A 21,615-nucleotide genomic window follows, 5' to 3' on the forward strand; every position below is an offset into this window, starting at 1 on the left:
TGGCTTCTGAAATTTATCAATTTGAACAGGTTGTGGTGAAGCTCCGTATTCTACTCTAGAAGAGAAAACTGGTTTCATTAGGTTTTTGAATTGTTAAGCCGAAGTAAACATTATCGGAAGTGTTACTTATTACGGATCCATGAGTAAAGCCAGTAAATCGTCTTTGTGATTGTCTTCCATGAATTCTGTATACAGTCGTTGCTCAAACAATAGCCGACATGGGCTTCTTATTTAACTGCAATCACAGCCAAGCAGCAGACAAAGTTGTGGTTGATACAAGAAGTCGCACAATTTAATAAACATCAAAGGACGAAAGCCGCCAACATGTATGCTGTGCTTGGCGGTGTGATCAAACAACAAACAGTTGAAAGTAAATAATATCCACTTTATTATCTGTAAATTAAAAGGGTATGAAATTGTACATCCGTTCAGCTTAATTTTGTTTTATATAAAAAGTGATTTGTAACCATTGCAGGCCTTCATTACTTAGTTATTGAGCTTTATCTGTGTACGTTGTTTGCTTATATAAAAAAAATATTTTACTGTTATGGAAAAGCAAGTTCAAAAACTTAAGTCGTTTTCTGCTAAAGAGACTGTATGCCCTAGATCAACTAAAGAAGGGCAAACAACATTTCAGTACACTAACAGCAAGAATGCTTGGATGAATAGCTCCATATTTGACGACTGGTTTCACAAAACATTCGTTCCAGATGTTCGGGCTCATTTACAAAAACTCAAGCTGGAGGAAAAAGCTCTCCTCCTGCTGAATAATTGCCCTGCCCACCCCCCAGCGGAAAATCTTGTCAGCAGTGATGGCAACATCAAAGTTTCGTACCTCCCGAAAAACACTACGTCAGAAATCCAGCCACTTGACCAAGGCATAATTTCCGTATTTAAACAAAATTATCGCCGTGAAATGATAAAGGGAATGGTAGCAGATAATAACGCATCCGTCGACACATCATTGGCATTACTCAACTTAAAAGAAGTATTAATTTAGCAGTTTTCACATGTTTCTTTTGATGTTCACAAAATCTGAAATAAAAGTTATTTGCACGCTGAAATCATGCGTTGATTGTTAATTATTCTTGCAGTTGTCGCATATGATAAAATTTTAGCGGTATGAAATTTGTACAGACACCGTATGTAGACCCGGGAATAGCTGCATGCAATGACCGTACGATATCAGACGGCAAGTAAATGGTTTCAATATTTTGTTCATCCTATATTTTACACGACGAATTCAGACTATTACAAAATTATTGAATATTTTAAATCTGTACGATTTTCAATGAAATTACATCCATTATGGATGAACTGCATGCCACGACGGCACGGTAGCATACGGTGTTGATACACTTTTCATGATATAGCGATAGTCTGGTATTATCGGTCAATCTGTATTATCGTTCAAACAAATAAAAATTAGTAAATGTTTTTAATGCACAGTAATAACCTATAAATATATTAACCTTCGATTATTTTGAATATATCTTAATTAATGCATTCCAGTTAATATTCATCTGATGATAAGCCGACTTTTGATCATTGTACATGTATACACGTATATGTTCTCGGAAAAAAAAGTTAAATATTGTAAAACCCCGCATTAACGCGACCCCGCTTTTAACGCGATCCGATTTTATGGACCCCGATCATCGCGTTATAGCGGGGTTCCACTGTACTATGATGACCATACTGAAGGTCTATATTTATCTTGAGCCAACCACATATCAAAGGACATCTTGTAGTGAAAACATCACATCACTTTGACCATCAATTCTGGAGATGTGATGATTACAAGAATTATATGACAGTAACTATGGCCATGATATTGGATCAGCACTGTTTTTATTTCGGACCAACTAGTCTTTTAGAACAACACATGCTGATGCTTTCAGAAGGAGTAGCCTTAATAAGATTTTCAAGATGAATGCCATTGCACCCATACTGGATGTTAAACTGGCACAATTTTCATTTAAGACACAGCATCATGAATGACCTTTTTGTTATATTCCATGTCAAAAAGATCATTTATTCGGTGGGAGTAGCGATTACAAAATTTTCAAGATGGCCACATAGCATGAGAAATTAGCACCATTTTAATTTAAGACCAACTCAACATCATAAGAAGTCTTTTTTTAAAAACCCAATGTTGATGTGTCTATCCATTTAGAAGGACTAGTGATAACAAAATCTGTAAGATGGCCACCATGGTGATCACGTTGGATGCCAGATCAATACCATTTTCAGCTAGGACCAACCAGTCATTCTTTAAGTCTTTTAGTGAAAACCCTATTTTGACTGTACCATCCATTCTGGAGGAGTTTCTATTACAAGATCTTCAAGATGGCCATAATGGGTGGTCACGAGGCACCATTTTCGTTTAGGTAGTAATACACCATGTAAATCATCTGTGTGTAAAATTTCATGGCAGTGATCCAAGTCATTCAGGAAGAGTAGTGCTAATCAATGGAATATGAATGGCAGACAAGGTACCACACCATAAGATCTTCTGGTCCAAGATTAGCAGAAGTAAAACAAAAACTTATCAAAGGTCAAAAGATCACAATTATTTCCATATTTATTATGAGAAAACAGGAGACTCACATGAGTGATATATAAGTACACAGCAAGATCCTGTATCTTCAACTTGCAAAGCCCTACCCCCTTTCCACCAAACCAGTCCCCATGGTAAATCTTGTGTGGGTAGCCATTTAACTGGTACTGGTAGTAGATGGAGTCCAGAATGGTAAACTTGGAGAAGATACACATTCCACTACCGACATATCCACTGTAGAAGTAATGGGCATATGGATAAGATTTGCTACAGAGTTTACTCTTCAGGATCTGGTAGTCTGCTTTGAGCCAAACCTAAAAAAAAAATTGAAATTTTACATGAAACATCTTTTGACATTCCCATTTAATCTTAAAAATTTCACCTGGTGTCTGACTGATACGGCTGTTTAATAAACATCTCCTTATCACACACGCAGGGGCCCCGAGTGGCCGAGTGGTCTAAAGCGCTCTTCGTTACGGATCACTGCCATCTCACCTCTGTCTGCGGCAGTTCAAGTCTCGGATTCAGCCAATGTGGGCATGTGAGAAAGCTTGCCAGTAGCTTCTCGTGGGTCGGTGGTTCTTTCCGGGGTTTTCCCGGGTTCTTCCTCCACCATTAATACTGGCCGCCATGTATAGCCTATCATGTGCTGAAAAATGGCGTTAAACCCCACAACAACAACAACAATTATCACACACCCAGATTCAAGCTACACAGGTGTCTTCTCTGATGTCTGTGCATACACATTTTTAGAAGTGAATTTGTTCTGATTTTCATTCATAACAATATAAAAAGTATTTAGAAAGTGGCAAAAGGGGATAGGTAATAAATACAAAACTGCATTCACAGTTAATTATGAGTCACAGTAAATTACTTGTTTGATATGGTTTATGAATATGTTCTGGCCTGATGGCTTCCATGTATTTTGATACTACATCAAACTTGTATTTTTTTCCCACCAATTCTGAACAAGAGGTATATGCAGTCTTGTGAAAATTATTTTGTCCGTTCAAGGAAGTGGATCACTGGGTTCCCCATCTTCGCTAGCCAAGGTTCCAATATGATAATCCTATCTATACATTGGCAGATTGAACCGTATTTTAGTGCTTTGTTCTAGTGACATCTATTGGCTGTCATGAGTTGCCTCCCTTAGTATGAAATGCCAACTAACCAATAGTGTGTAACAGTGGTGTATTGTACATCTGCCAACAATGATGGAGGTAACTGACCTAAAATGGATACTTTGTAAGTTTAACACAGAAAGTATGAACATGTACCAGAGGGAAGCCATTACAGGCATATATGAATGAAAGGTATTTGTATACACATGGACCAGCAGTGGAAAATTGCTTATTTATCAGTCCATTTAAGCTGTGTGCTTCCCTTATCTCAATCATGTGGGTACAGTGTTCAAATTTGAACAACTTAATTTTGATTGGATGTGGTGGTTTGCCGCCGCAATCAATGAAATTCACAGAAATATCTGCTTGACACGCTAAGGTGAGAATAGGGTTATCATATCAGAACCTTAGCTACAAAGATGAGGATTCTCATGCTTTTTATAGTACACCTTTCCCAGTCTTTTCCAGGAATTTTTCTTGGTAGAAACTAATATTTTCAAGGATTATGTATGACCCTTACTGAACAGAACAGAAATATTCTGGTTTAGAATACATGCATTTTTAAAAGTCAAAAGCCATTTCTATTTTGAGATCTCTATCACATCTGAAAAAGACATACAGTATGATGATGTACAAAACACAGGATGTATCATATACACAAGTATTGCTAATGAAATCCAAGTCCGAATATAACTCATTTAAATTACAGAATCATTAACTTTTCTCTGCTTAACTGCATATGTTGGCATTAAGAAAATCTTTTAGGCAAGGGTCGTTTTGAATTTGGAGAAAAAAAACTTAAAAATCATATACCTTTGAATAAAAGAAAGGATGGATTTTTTTTAAAGCCAATTTATGTCAAAGTGGTGACCTACCATCTACTTTCAATGCAATCTATGGACTGTATATTTAATGCAGTCATTGTCAGGGACATCCAAAGCATGGGATTCTCTATTTAAATTTTCCTCCATAGTAAGTGGATTTCTATGTACAGGGATGATTTTGCTATATTAATTGGGACTACTCTGAGGTCCCAGAATTTTTAGTTTGAAATATTCCAAATGAATGTTAGTAAATCTTGCTTGCCAGAACTTTTACCTCTTTCCATTCAGCCTGGCACTGATTTTAAGTGCATGTAATCATAATAAGTCATAGTTCAAAGCTGAACTCCAACATTTGGGCAAAATTAACTTTCTCCAGCTAGAATCGAGCAACATTGACAAAACTACTCATTTCAGAATAGTCATATACAACTAATGTTTTGCATATTTTCATGTCAGATCATTAGCTAACGAAATAATATTAGAAGTTTGTAAAAACTAGTAACACTTATTTAATATTGTCAATACAGTTATTGTATAATATAAAATGGCAACCTCAAAAATATGTTACAGTAGAAAATCAGCAACTACTTCCATAACAGAAGACCTCTTTTCATATGCATGTATGATGGATTATTGGATAAAAAGATTATTTATATTACTAATATACCTGGATACATCCACTAAGTCATAATTTGCTTCAAAATGGGCTACTCAAATTCATTTTTCATGTTTTTCATGGACTGTGTGTGAATTTTTGGCAGGAAATCCATAGAAAGCAATGTCATTTCTGTATTTATGATCATCAAATTAAAACCAAAACTGACTTAAGAACATAAAAATTCCTCTTCTGTATCTCCACTTCCTTCTTTAACAGAAAATTTATTTTCAAAAACGTTGACATTTTAATTTGATTATTAACCCTTTACCGCATACAACCGTCTTTGGACGCCTCTACAAAAGTCACATCGAGGTAAAGGGTTAATTCACTACACTGAAACAAAAGGGGGTGAAGGAATGTCTTGATATCAATACAAGACAAAGAAAACTTCACATTTTGGGCCTGTTCAGGTGAAATGATATTCTAAGGTGACTAATTTGTCTGAATATCACCTCTAGCATGAACCCTGTCAGTGTACCCCTAGCATGGACCCTATCAGTATTTGGATTATTCACTATATGTGAATTGTTAATGGCTGACAACACATAATGGTAGCAATTGATATGCACATTTCAGGCCTTGAATTACTTAAATGAAATACAATGTCCAAGATTCATTTTCCAAGATATTCTTTTCAGTCAGGTGATCTACTATTTTTACTAATAATGAACTAGATCAGGTATTTCCTTAACAAACAACAAATTTTTTTATGACATTCTATTTCATGCTTTTTGCACTCTAAATGGAATTTTGTTTTTAAAAGTGTTCAGAATTCTAAGCTATTGATGTGCATCTGATTGGTAAATATGCTGCAAAGATTCCTATCCTTTAAAACTGAACAGAACTTTAATTTAATGATAAATTAAGGGTGCCACATAATCAAAGGGCTCTTTATTCTCTTAACACCGTAAGTAACATACAAAAATTATTATAATGCAGCCTATAATTTATATTATGTTAGATGAATTTACAGATAAATCTGTTTCATATTAAGGACTTTTAAAAAAAAAATCTATTTACATGCTATGAACACAAAAACAACATCTACTACAACTGCTATTTAAGAAGGCAACTATTCTATAAAACAACAAAATAATGCAATTAAATTTGGTTTACACTATACACAAATCCTTATGACAGTCATTTTAAAAGGGACATATGAAAATAAATTGCAAAAACAATTGCAAGTAATCATGGATACGTTAGAAACCATGAGACTATGTCTTAACAATTTTCCAAATACTAATTTCATGCAAATAAATGATCAATTCTAAGGATAGGGTCCCCAAAATGTTATTGTTCGAATCATCCCTTAATTTCTGGGGCAAGGTCTGAGAGTAAAATTCACCAGAAAATGCATCACCATTGACAATAATGCTTAATATCATGTTCCCAGTGTGTGAACTACCAAGTAACAAGCAAAGTTTTATCAATGATAATACATTTTTAAAAGGAGAACTAGCAGAGGAAAAACTGTATTACTTTGCTCTTACACTCAACAGAATCACAAGTCACAGCCATGTTGACATGCTGCAACACTAGACCAGTCTTTGTAACTTCTACATAAAAAAAAATAAATGATACTGACGTGGTACAGAATAAGAAGTATCAAGTCTGCTTGGCCTATCAAATCGCCTGAGCACATAGACTGAATATACAAATATGTTTAGGGTGAGTATCCAACTGATTTATGGAGTATCCCAACATAGTGAATAGTTCAGTCACCTCCAAATCTGTTTATTTGTCTTAATTCTGTGGGGCGTTTTCTACGATCAAGTGAAAATTCCTGGTTTTTTGGCCTGACTTTGATTAACATTTGAGAAATTATAGGGCTTTTCTGGCAGCCTTTTCTCCGACTATTCAATTATGGTACTACATGAAATAATAAACTGAACTACTTGCAAAGTTTTTTTTCCATTCCTATCAATAATTCACTTTATGCATTTAATAACTGAATAAGAATAGGAAGTCCAAGTTGCACCATCCTGTACTTAGCTTAATATTCATACCACGTTCTTCATAATTCTCATTTGGGTCATAAATACTGTCCCTATCACATATATGTACTTACTCAAAAAGAGTTAGTTCCCTTTGTCTATGTTGAGAACATGCCACTTTGGAGGTTCATTCCGTCTCCATGCATTGTGCCCACTAAATTCCCAAGTAAGATCAATATTTTATTAGCTGGTGCAAAGTGAAAGTTTAAAAGAAAATCAATCATGATGTTCAAGACAGATTTTGTATTGCATATGCGGCATGTTGAAATTAAGACATAATCAATCAGAAAATTTCTTTTGTGAGTTCTAAAGTGCATGTACCTATAAGGCATGTGTGGGTACCATGTCAAATACAGTATAAATGGTTGCTTAATATAAAACAAACCCTCAGCTATCATCAAACTCAAACTGAAAACCGAAACCAGTCAATATCATGGTCCATTGAATTAGGATATCAGAAACTTAAGTCTTTAAATTTTTCAAAATACGTAGAATGTGGTGTGAAGTGATTATATATGTATTAAAAATCTACATGCTAGTGTTACATTCTCATTACTGTTTTACCTCTTGAAGAAAAATGATATCATATTCTCCCGCTGAAAGCTCTTCAGCAATAGCATGCATTCTCTCTTTCCTCTTCTTACATACCACAGGCACAGGAACACCCCTATAATCAAATGGAAAATAATTCATAAAACCAGGTAAGTTGGAAAATCTTGTATGCTGGATAACTTACTGGGTTCATGATCAATAATGTTTTCTAACATTTAAATTAAATGAGTTCAAAAGTCAACTCATAGATATTAGAAACAATGTAATGTGAATCTGGTCTGGATTTAAAATGATTCAATGTCTCAGCATCTAGCATCATCATCCAGTTTATTTTGCTATAACTAAATATAAATAACAATTTCAAGGATCAATTACTGTATATAACAAGAGCATCATAATATGTCTGACATACAGCAGACAGTATTATTATACTTATCTTACAGAAAAACCCTCTTTCATTGGTTGAATTTTTTTGCTACTTTTCACTTGACCTTCTGAAGCTCAATTCAACAGGTTTCTTCTTTTTCCTAAATAAAAATGATCTACAAAGTCTCAACAAGGCAAACTTGACTTATTTTGCAGATACCATTTTCTTTCTTGGGGTTTCTCTGACCTTGTCTTTTAAATATTTTATTTTAACCTTTAAACCACAAAATCAACAGGTGAATATCTCCAGAAAAGCCAACAATGAAGTTAAGTTAAGGCATGTGGTACAGAACTTACAAAGTTTTGTGGAAATCATTAATATAAGTTTTATCACATTTAATTTCACAATTTACATTTGATTTTTAAATGAAAATATTAAAATATTTTAAATTTAGTTACGCCTTTCTTATTTCATATGTGTAACTCATACCTGTGTGATCCCCTTTTGAAAGATCACCCCCATGAAAGACCACTGTGAGGCGGGAAATTTCTGTCAATCTATGAAAAGCACATTAGTTTGAGCCATAGAACAATTAATTAGACTTATGGGGACAGGCGCTTGTTAAATCACTATACTGCAGTGATTCCAAATGTCTAGTCGGTAGAGGTAGAGATTTTTAAATTAAGCATTCGTTTACTTAACCGCGAGATGGACTATTTGGGACACGACTAACTTCAATTTCATAGTGGAACTATCAAACTTGAAAAATTTCCAGAAATGTTAGTCGAAAACCTGAAAGGTCAAGTTGACCCCAATTTTGGCACCTAGAGGAAAAGGTGGTAAACATATTTCATCCTGATTAGTTACGCTAAATAGGGGTATGTTTCCCACACTAAATTTCCTAGCTGTAAATATTCCCCCAATTGAAAAAATCTAATTAGTCTAAGCTTTGCTGCAAGAGTAAAGGTACAGGGGACTCCAAGAGTAAATTTGGAAGAAATTCTCTCATAAAACATTTGTCCAAGGGACCAGATGTCTGGAGGGTCGACGGACACAATTTTGGCGGTATAAAAATGAACATTGTTTGAATGTACAAAAGGGGAAAATAGCTCTTTAGTCGTATTCCCAAAAGTATCATCAGATGTACCTATGCACTGACGTATCCATGTATCTGTGTATCTACATGCTTACATATCCACCTACCCAAACAAAGTTTGAGGGTCTAAAGGAGGCGAGACAGTAGGAAGGTTGTGAGAGAAAAAGAAAGGAAAAAGGCAAAAGGACAGAGAACTCATACAGTGGAATTGGAGTGAACCAGAGCTAAGCAGGTTATGCAATTGTGCAAGGCAAAAACTTTGATTGTTCACTTGATCATATGATGAAATAATTCTATCAGTAAAACAGATCAGCTATTTTTATAAATATATTTGTGTTTTGAAATTTGGTGAAAGTTTTATTCCAAAAAGAAGTATATCTTCCTAATATATTGTTATCACCATTGTTTATGTAATTGATTAAATTTTGATTTTCCATGTATGGGGGCTCGAGTTGTTCTACTCTATATATCTGCTCAGATCTCTATTTATTCTAAATATAAGTTTACTCGTTCCGGGCAATAACAACGAGGGCGATCATCTCCTAGATAATGAGAACCGAATAAAGAGGCCACCTTGAAAGAAGGTACAATCTGCCAACCCTCACCCTTTACAAAGAGAGGGTGCACTTACAACCACCCATCTTGAAAAACCACCTCTACCTCTCATACAAGGCTATTTTTCTGCTGCGTAAGGAGTGAACTTATAATAAAGGGACCACTATATCATGGCTTCTTGAGAGCAAGGAGAGTGGATTATGCACATACGGAAAAATGGATCTTATCAATCACAATCTATTCACAAGAATGCACGATCTCCATGGCAATGGTGATTTGTTATACTATTTATAACATTCATCTGGCCCATGGTAGCTCAGAGACAGTGGAAAAGGTGTTCGACAAATGACCAGAAGAAATTATTCATAGCTCTCAGCTACAACTAAGGCTGCAAAATTTACGTGTGTAAATGGCTTAATTACATTTACTGCCTGTAAAATAATCTGCAAACATGTAAATGAACATGAATGTGACTGTCACTGATGTAGGAATAATCTTTTCCAATGAAAATATATATTACCACATTTTCGCTTAAGATACTTGTTTAGCAGGAATTTTATTTGAATTCTTTTCCTAAAGCATGTAATCGGACACTATTTTGTCCGAAAGCTCCATTATGAGATAGGGCCTCATCTGGTTGATCTCTGCTACCAGAAATGTTGAAAAGAAAAGTGCCAAGATCTCACTGCATAAGTAATCAGGCCAGATGTCAGAATAAGCAGATTATGATATAACAATGCACTGTTAAGATGGTTTCTCAATATGAACAAAGAATTTTGTTTATCTAACAATAAATTCCAGTGCATTTTATATCACGTTTGTGGCTTCTTTTCATGATGCCTCTGAATTTCTTCACTCCAAACCCAAGGTTGTATACACAAGTTTCAAGTCAATAATGTCTGGAAAAAATCGCCAGATGGTATATTTTGTCGCCAGTAAGGAATAAAATCGCAATTTGTGATTGCGAAGCCCAGCATGATCCCTGAATAAACTTTTTACACGTTATTTTTTTGTACCTTTAGGAAGAAAAACTTTTTTCAAGTACAAGAAAAATACATGTATATGAAATTCCAGGAGTCATGCCACGATTGCCTTATATTAGAATAGATACATGATCTCTTCCCCCAAAATGATATACTTTTTACATGTTACTTTCTGTATTTTTAAGAAAGATAAAAAATAAATTAGAGTATGAGAAACATACATGTATATGAAATTTCGGGAGCCACGCTATAACCATGTTATACCTGAATTCATGTTATAACGAAGCATGATCTAGTGGGGTCACACTGTAGATGGATCAAATGTGGTCCATGATGGTCTTTGAGTCTTTAAATAAAAATCTGCCATTTGGGAGGTGATATTAAAAGAAAATAATGGCTAATTGTTTAGATACAAGATGTTTAAAGTTAAAGAATAATAATCAACCTGTCACTCGTACACACTTACACTAATGTAATGCAACAATGCCTAAACATTAAGTGGCATCTATGAACAACATGAAAAGTGTAAGGAAAAACTGTTGACATTTAGAAACTGTATAAAGCAAGACACGCATTAGATACTAACGAACATTAATACTGTTGATCGAGTGTGCAAGATGAACACTGGACGATGATGTGCATTACAACATGGAGGAAAACAGTCAATATCACTATAATTCTTGAGCTGTTTTACTGAAATTGTCAAATATATTCAACAAGTCTGAAACTGTCATAACACAAGGTAAACGATATACAGAAAATGAAAGAACTGCACCATATACATATTATAATATCTGTTCGCTGTTTATTAGGATTGGCAGTTAGGCAGAGAAAAGTTGAGTTTCTAATCCTTTCAAATAAAGGGCATAGTTCCAGTTACTGTAAAACATGTACATGTTTAGACATTTTGGTAAATGTTGCAGCCTTACATACAACTTATGTGATGTTTATTATGTGTCCATATGTATATGTAAAGTCAGGTACAATTATGTGAAACTATATAATGGTATATCTGTGATATATATATATATATATATATATATATATATATATATATATATATATATATATACATGTGCTGTTGGGCATTTCTGCACACCTAAGGTTTCCGTCACCAATACTGAAGCAAAATGCATACCGAATTTGACCAATTGACAAAATAAAATACTGCAATGCTTACCATTTGAAAAGAGGCAATTGTCACCAGAATATTCTGTTCAAAATTATATTAATTTTGGACACAATGGATACTACCCCTCTGTTTTTTCGTGACTCACAATATGTTGGCTGATTCTGTACATAGCTTTGAAAATATGTAATGTTTATTAATCAGGCTATAGAAATGAAATACATTACTTTGGACTGTTTCTTTCAGCATTTCAGTCAAGTAATAAGGTTAGGTTTACAGCTGGTTTTACAAAATTCAACATAACAATGCCAATAAATGGCGAGAATATTAAACAAACTAAACTGATCGTATACAAAAATTAGTAAAATTAGTCAAGTTCAGCATTTTATAACAAAAATAAGCTGAAGAGAACCAACACTGAATAGGAATGTGTTTACAACTTCTCATTTACTAGGAAAAAAATTTACAAACGAAATTAGAAACAGACTAAATGGGCCAGAATTTCTTGAGAATCCTGTTCTAGTGGCAAGTTGACATGCTGTATAGCAGATGATAAAACAATGAGTGAGACAACTTCTTGCAAAATTGGAAACTTTGATTAAAATGCAGTATTGTTTTAAGGTATACATTGCCATCTTTTATATAATGTATTTATATTTTTATTCTAAAAGATACAAAGTAAATAGGATTTTCTGGGTTACAAGTTCAAGAAGGTCATGGAGTGGATCTTTATGTTGGCATTTAGAAATCACATTTTCATATGCAATTAGAGTAAAACTGGGATATTTCTGTATAGTTTATGAATATCACTTCCTTGATAAAAGGACGATCATTCTTTCTTGATACAAATGGGATATTTGAAGAAAAACAACACGATTCAATGTTTACAGGAATGCTGTTGTGCAGAATTACCTGATGCAATGAATTGGCGGACATGGTGATATATAAATAGATTTATGTGTATGTATTTATATATGGGGGTGAATGCTTGTGTAGGTATGTTGTTAGATGCATGTCCCTCAAAATATATATATGTATACATACCCTTGTTAAGTCCAATGCAATTATGTATATTACTGTATCAGTGTATGCACTATTTTACTGATTTTCATGAATGTATTTAATTTGTCTATGCATATAATCTGTTAATATATCTACTGTGGTGCTGATCAATAACAATGTATATTTTTAATTTGCCTGATTCTTTTTATCATGAATGTTATCTGAATTGCGTTTTAAACAGTCGGTGTTAAAAGCTCTTTTTGGGGGTGGGGACTTTTTTGTGGGGGGCGTGTGCTACTATATGCATCAACTTTAATAAATACTTCGAACTCGAATGGAACTGATTTGATTCCATTAGATCTGTCCCAATCGGTTAACACGGTGTTACTTGGGCAAGTTTACTCTACTCACCTCGTTACAACATAACATCCACCACCACCCCAATCTTATCTGCAGCACATATAAAAGAAATCTAGGGGGCAGGGACAGGCGTGTAAATGCAGATTCGTCTCCAATACAAGTTGAGATTTAATACATTCATAAACCAAAACGCTGCAAGAGAAATATGAAACGAACCAGCAGTTTAACGTGAAAATCTTCAGATTTAGTGGCTCCATTATTTCTGGTGCCGATGTCGTATTCTCAGTAGTTTTCTGAGTGGACTTTGATCCAGCTTCCTTACCGTGCCGGTGAAAGTCCAATGTGACAATATTTGGGTTGAGAAGTATAGAGTTAAGTCCCTTGAAACGTAAACATCATAATCGGAACATCGTTGACATTTTCTTTCAAGTCAACTTGCACCGAAAATGACAGGGGACCAGTCTGAACTTTCTCTGCAGAAATTAAGAGGACAGTAACATGTTTTTGGCACAACAAAATTAATAAACAAAAGATTTTTAAAAGTGATGTATAAATTACTCACGGATAAAAGCCATGTCGCAAAAGTAAAGGTGAAAAATAAGCATATATTATGTTTTATTACATGCTAATTTTTTTTCCCGTTAACTTTACATTATCATAATCTTTCAATATTTTACGATATTGCACATCTTCATATTGCACCCTCGCGCTGGACACGTGTGCCCAATAGTGCATTTGGATCTACTTTGTAAACAAATCACGTACATTCGCATAGTATGCGCAATACGTTTTGGTTGATTAAATTTGTTTCTGAATGAACTAAAGCAGATGTTTCGTGGACTGCAACATACCAACTGATTCCACGTTAACTTGTTTCAGATTTTGCGATAGACACCAGATTTCATAAAATTGCTTGGTACCTACAAATAACATGCAAGCTATAAAGGCATAAACTGTCTCCTTTAGCTGGTAATAAGAATGGCAAAAACATATACTTACAGTTTTACATCCAGAATTTCCTCAGAATGTACTTTCTTAGTTCTGCAAATCCGAATTACATGAGCCGTGTCATGATGAGTTCTCAAGCTTGATTACACAATACACATTTCGAAATTGTACTGTAATTTCGACTATATTCCAAATGCAATTACATCTTCCTTTCTGCACTCAAAATGAATAAACACTAAGTTCAATAGCGTCTTTTTGATAACTGCAATTGAAACAATTCATATATTTCCCACATCATGATTTCAAATTACAGAATAAACACACTTGCAGATGTAAACACGCTTCTCCCACGCTGCTTCAATCCGATGTATTTCATGTACAATTTGCACAGATGAATCCAGTCCAAACTCACGAACTTTCGTAGAATCGAAACAAAATACCAAAATCTATTCATTCTAGTTCAAATGGAGAAGTTGTTGTAATGCGCATTCATTCACAATCTGACTCCAAATTTCAATTTTAACTAGAAACGCCATTTTATTTCGAAAGTTATGTCGAGCGCGCGACTAAGTTCAAATTTATCTGGGTGGAGTTATGTGCGCAGTAATAATGTTGTGTAATGATGAATATGCATTTGTGTATTTAGTTTGGAATGCGGCATACATTTAGTTCCTTTGTTTCATGTAGTGTATTTTGTTAATATAATCAAACATTAGGTAGAATTAAAAAAAAATTAGCATATAATAAAAAGGTTACTGCATATATATATATATATATAATTAAATTGTTTACTATATGTGATTGCTAGAATTGGAATTTCAGTTCTATGCACATTATATGAAATATGCAAAATAGTGCTGAGGAAACTTTGCTTGTTAAAATGAAATGTAATTAAAAGTTACGTGCCTGTTCAGAAAAAATTATATTAAACGTATTTATACGAACTTATATGTCAAGTCATTAATCTATATTTGCTCTCTTTTCATAAAACACGCCAAAACACGAGGTATCCTGAACTTTGGCTATTTCATCAAAATATTATTTTTTTAAAAACCAACACTTGTTCTTAAACTTAAAAACAAGAGAGATATTGCAAGTGCACTCAGCCAAACATTACAAATAATATTACACAACTATAGAGGCATCATTGCATATCATACATACATAGATTCATATATAGATATATATACATACATACGTACATACATACATACGTACGTACGTGCGTGCGTGCGTGTATGCATGCATGCATTTATACATATATGCATATATACATACATACATACATACATACATACATACATACATACATACATACATACATACATACATACATACATACATACATATTGTGAAGTGTCGAATTTTGAATTGCAGTGAACTTTAAAGTTTAATGCAATGAACATTAACATTTTATCGCATTTAAGCCAGAAAAGTCTTTGTGAAGGGTCACTTCGACCTTTCTTCGTTCATCCCCCACCATGTCTGTGTAAACATCAAAGGGGCAGAATTCCAACTCAGTGAAATTGTTACGCACCGTCGTTCACAGATTCTGAGCTTTCTAAATCTGATGAAAGGAAATATTTCTTTCGGAAAAATTAGGGACCGCTGCCTATTATTGGACAGAATAAATTAAAGCGTAAAAAGAAAGACAGGTTTTAGTGCTAGGACGCACAAGTTCTGAAAAAGAAAAGCAATAAGGTACATAATTTTAGTTTCACCTAATATTCTATTATTTGATTTTTTGTTTTAATGAAATATGTTTGCTATGACTAGGTTCCATATTATGTATCGTTTATTCAATTTCATGGAAATGTGTTGATGCTAGAGTTTGTATGCATTTTATTTATAATCAATCTCATTGAAAGTGTTGATGCTAGAATTGTTATGCAATTTACCTTTTAATTTTACAGTTATTAGTTCATTGGTAGAATTGATTGCATGCGATCCAAATGTTCATATGTGTAGGATTTCATAGGGTTATATGAAAAAACTTTCTTTGTTTGTTAGGACGATACAGATTATCATGAGTTAACGATACTTACCTAATTATATCTGATTTTGTGATGTTTGAATAATCTTGTAGGTTAAGGAGTGCAGTGAGTTACAATCTGTGAATTTCATGCAATAGTAATCGAAAATGTAGCAGCATATCTAAAAGAATACGATATTTTTCGATAGACGCTCACGTTGTAATTTAAGGCCTGCCGTTGGAAGCGAGGTCAATGTCCTACCGTACTATATCAGAATTTACGCAGTGTGTGGATAGCCAACATGCTCTGAGTAACGTGAGGGAATTTTATGTACGCCTAGAGAGTGGGGTATATATAAATTTAGGGCTAATTTTGTCCTTTAAGGAACAGCTTTCTGGGAGAGAGACGAGACAGTCTGAAGACAGAAGTCCGAGGAAAATTGAAGGTCGAGGTCAGAATAAAGGACCAGGAAGTCCATGAAGGGACAAAGAGTAGAGCTTAGGAAGTCGAAGAACTAGGAAGATGATACACGGTAAAGGAAGGAGGGTGATGCAAAACAGTGCGCTCTTTTCTTTTATAATGATGAAATAAATCCAAATTGGACACTCCTGTTAAATTATATCTACATAATCTAACTTGAATTTGTTCTGATTAAATTTGTTATTGTCTTGTCAAAGGGGGCTCGTGCTTTATTTCTTTCCAGTATTTTCGCTCAGTCCTCTGTTGAAATTCTATTCTTCTTTCATTCCCTCTGGGCTATCATATCGAGGGTGGTCATCCTCTAGATAACGCCAGCCAAATCCAAGTAACCACCCCTCTTACTAAGAGGGCGACGTTACATATATACATGTCACAGTATATACGTCATATATTCTAAAAGAATGTAATGAATAAATGCAATAAAATATTATGAGAAACATCTTTAAACAGCAATGTTCAGTTTAAAGTTTATCTTAGGGTAATCACCGTATTGTTGGTAAAACTTAGTGTAACGGGTGTTAATACAAAGTCTAACAGACCGCTCCGGTGTCCTAGTGGTTAGAGCGTCCGCCTTGGATGCGGAAAGTCGCGGGCTCAAACCAGACCGAGTCATACCAAAGGCTTATAGAAATGGTAATTACAGCTGTCCCGTTAGGCGCTCAGCATTAAGAGGTTAGTGTTAGGAATAGTCGACCTGGTGTCAAGATAATGTGACTCGGTGGGCATTTAATCCAAAGCACTGAAAAACGCACACAAAGTACAATTGTCGCGGTTCGGCTCTTCTACATTTAAGCGCACATGCCACTAGACTAAACGGTCACGACAGGGTAGACTGGTTAAAGGTCAGTACCAGGTAGACTGATTGTTAAGTGGTCTTATGCATCTAGACCGTCACACTCCTGTCCCTCTACCGCAACATTCATATTCAAATGTCAACCACATTCGCTTATCAGAACTCTCGAAACATATTCCAACAAATGTGAGCCTGACGGTTCTCCAAAGCAACTGGATGCGATATGAAAACATAAATCTCCCAGTCGAGAATCGAACCCTGTTTGTCTATTTGACAGTCAGGCGCACATGCTACAAAACTGAAAGGTCCCCGTTGTCAATTCCTTATGGCTATAAGTAAACCTTGAACAAAAATCAATTTTATCCACCAAATAAAGGGAAAAGACCAGGGGCCCTTCCTTGGGTAGAAACTGTAAAAGTGCTCCATCGAATTCATGGAGGAACACGAAACTCATCTCAGCAGCAAATGTTAGTTACATATTCATTTATATTGTCGAATCAAATGTTTAACCAGAGTACGCATGTCTGTTAGGGTTTAAAATTACAAAGCACATGCCTGACTATATAGTGCCAATAAATAAAAAAAATGCTGAAAAAAGTTCTTTTTTTAAGTTATAAAAATAATTGCTACAATCTTCAGGAAGACATAACCCTCCAAGGAAATGAAGCATGTATCCTTTCAAAACAAACATATACATTTTCAAGATAAACATTGTATTGATTAAAAGACAACATAATGCTAACATTCTTTAAAATGTATATGAAATCAAAGATAAATTTCAAAAAGGAAAATTATACAACAAAGTATGAATCTTTTAGTTTATTGTGCTTAGGTTACCCGGAAAATTGTATCACGAAATATTCTTGCTTATGAAACTGAGAACAGCCTAGACTAGTCGTATACATGTCAAGTGTATGCGGATCAAGGTCTAGCCTCTTTGTTCTGTCTAATATTTCAACTGCACCTCGTAAACCCTGATCTGCCGACACATTACGTCACAACATATCTGGGTTTCCGATGTTCGCAAAAGGGTATTGTTTCATACTGCCCAAACTTTATTTGCATTTAGATTTTGCAGATGCCATTTTGGAGAAGAAAAAAAATTAAATCTGAGCTCCCATTGAGGATTGTTTGAATCAAGCATGTTGTGTTGTGATCTCATTTAATAAGCATTGTTAACAAAATCGAGTTTATGACGTCATTGTTTGCATCTTTCGAAACATCCTTGTTTTCTCCCGACGCGGATGGAATAATTTCCACTCACTGAAAGAAATTTTCCAACAAACTACTATCTCGAAGCTCACAAGAAGTTATGTAGTGCAATATGGGGTTCATGGGAATTGTCATTTCGCAGTTTTAGGGGACTATGTTTGTTCCAACGATAATGTAATATTAACTGCTTTTTGTTTTGGCGGTACGCGAATTGAACATGAATGGGATTGTGTGTAGCCCTGCATAAATTTAACCTTATGGCGCCCATTGGTTTTGGTTGGTTTGACGTTGTATGGAAAGCAACATTATATATGCCAAAAGGGCAATCTATGGGAATTTTAACAGGATGGATAGACATTAAAATATTATAATGGATGGGATTCCTTTTTATAAACGAAAGTTAGAACATTCTTTGTTTTTTGTTGTTGTTGTTGTTGTGGGTTTTTTTGTGTTGTTTTTTTTGTTGGGGGGGGGGGGTGTCTCAGACCCCACCTCAGGAAATTAAAAGGTTTGTGCTTAAAATTGTATTGTTTGCTCATCTGAGTACTTTGATGAATTCAACGTAACCGCATATACACATTGTGTTAAAACGTTGGAATATGTTATAAATTTGATGTAATTCTAATGCGTAGCTAGACTCACTGTTACAACTATTGATCGATCGATCGATCGAGAATACCATTAGTATACATTTGTTCACTCTGCTGAACCAATAGCCACTAGGAATTAGCAACTCCTATTCAGCATGACCATCACATATTCTGACTGACCTGAAGACCAATCAATACGTATTTTGGCTGCCCATCACCATGTCTGACTGACCATTGCCTATTCGGAATAATCAATACAAAATCTAACAGATTAATACCTACTATGACCAAAACCCTAATCTAACTAATCATCGTCTATTTTGAATGACCAAAACAACCTTTGACTCAAAACACCGGATCTAACTGACCTGCATCTGTTCTGACTAATTTATATTCTCAATGATGAGTGCCTATTTTGACCGACCAATGCTAGTATGACTGATCTACACCAAATTTGACTGATTAACACCTATTCTGACTGACCAACACCTATTCCGATAATGTTCAAACAAAACGATGCAGTTTGCCATTGTCGCCACTCTTAAATACTGTTTGATGGAAATTCCCATTGTGTGTTTTAAAAGAACAATGAGGATGCTTGCATTGTTCCATGGACGCTATTGTGACATCGTATAAATAAACTTTGTCAATAATTTAGTGGATTTATTTGGACCAATCAGAATCATATAAAGTGATATGTTCACATGTTATAATATCAAAAATAAAATACTGCACACACTATAGGCAAAGTGTACCGACCATGTGATAAGTTACATAATGCCACGTCAACAAACACTTATAGTGAGGTTAGGCACGTTCCTTGCCAACGTACGTTTACATTATGCCACAATGATAAACATTTACAGTCTAGCAGTACAGTGTTATCGACTGTGCGCTAAATTGGTACGTTCGTTACGAACTGTGATTTGCATTATGTGTAGTAAATACTATTTGAGGATTGTGAGATACATAATTAGCATCCATAGATGCTTACGTTGCATTCAGGTAAGTGTAATGTCAACTGTACGCTAAACTATGACGCGTCGATAAACACGTACAGTGCAGTTTGTTAAGTTATACGTGTGCTACATAATGAAGCGTTGATAAGCGCTTAGAGTGTGAAAAGTAAGTTTGTTCTCGACTGCCTGCTACATAATGCTGCATCAAAAAACATAAAGTGCTATGAGTTAAGTTCGTTGTCGACTGTGTGATACAAAATGCGGCACCAATAAATACTTTGAGTGTGAGAGTTAAATCATCTTTTAAATGTTTTGCAATGAATTCGATGACTTGTTTCATAATGCCGATACAATTTAATATTTATATTAAATTCATTTTCGGATTGCCGTGGAGTTATTGGGGAACACGACTAACTGAAACAGTTGGCGATTTGCATCACCTCCTGAACGAAGTGAAAGTGATGAGAGCATTATATCGAACGTCTTTGGATAAAAGATAGACAAGGAGAAGGCTTACACCTCCTAAAAGATCTAAACCATCAGCAAGAACCACCGCAAGAACGAAAACATAGATAACAATGCCAACGGAGTTTGAGTCTAAGAAAGGAAATGACTGAGGTATTTGGAGTTACTGATGGAAAATCCATGGTTTTCTTTGTATCATTATCAAACAGCCGTTACCGGAACACATATATATATCGCCGGAAAGAGGCACTAGTATAGGTCGCCAAGTCATAGCAAAAGCCTACAAAGCTTGTGTGTGCGTGCGTATGTCTGTGTCTACGTTCACGTACGCATATGAACGAAAATCACCCATGATCTTAGTAAAGGTATAACGATAAAAATTAAGAAAGTTTGAAGTGAAGTTCTGAGGTCATGAAATTGCTAAATTGGATCTACATAAAGCTTAAAAGAAATAAAAAGCAGATCTCAGACTAAGGTCCACAAAATACGAGAAATGTCTTCTGTCTCCAGATGTTAAGCGAAAACGTGACAGAGTTTGAGGGAGGGATAAAGCGTAAATATAATTTTCATTTGCACCTGTAGAAACTGATTTAAAATATTCCATAAAATAGAGTCTTTACTGTGGTGACTATATTGGATAATAATTAAATGATCTACGCTAGAATGATCAACAAATGTTTGGAAATAAAGGACAACGGATACATACACACTGAAGACGTGTATTCGTCATGCATTTTTTATTTCAAAAGCGCAAGAACATATTCAAATTGACTTATATAGCATATCTAGGAAAACAATTATTGTGCTGTATTTTCTGTATTCATACATTTGTTATGTAGATCTATATTATTTGTGCTAATTTTTATGATTATAGATTGTAAGGTTCATTTTTAACCCCATTACATTTGATGAGAATTGTGTTTAGGCCATGTGTTTTCCCCAATAAAAACCGGGTGACCTAATTTCTTACTAAACACCAGTCTTTGTGGAA

The 21,615-nt window shown here is 34.7% G+C and overlaps 1 protein-coding gene across 2 annotated transcripts in view; it reads right to left on the reverse strand.

Annotated features, from left to right (window-relative positions):
* Window positions 1-13,545, reverse strand: part of LOC149786206 (putative neutral sphingomyelinase) — a 37,450-nt gene extending 23,905 nt beyond the window's left edge. For both annotated transcript variants that reach the window (XR_016424890.1, XM_089976574.1), the window contains exons 1-3: window positions 13,421-13,545; window positions 7,725-7,827; window positions 2,611-2,874 (exon numbers count right to left, since the gene is read on the reverse strand). Coding sequence is in view for 1 of the 2 variants with exons in the window: in XM_089976574.1 (XP_089832700.1) it covers window positions 2,611-2,874; window positions 7,725-7,827; window positions 13,421-13,461 (408 nt within the window). In the remaining variant the exon portion in view is untranslated. The remainder of the gene's footprint in view (window positions 1-2,610; window positions 2,875-7,724; window positions 7,828-13,420) is intronic.
* Window positions 13,546-21,615: the final 8,070 nt, after the last annotated feature.

Source organism: Sinohyriopsis cumingii, chromosome 12, assembly GCF_028554795.1.
Source record: "Sinohyriopsis cumingii isolate HCF-2022 chromosome 12, ASM2855479v2, whole genome shotgun sequence".
Taxonomy (NCBI): domain Eukaryota; kingdom Metazoa; phylum Mollusca; class Bivalvia; order Unionida; family Unionidae; genus Sinohyriopsis; species Sinohyriopsis cumingii.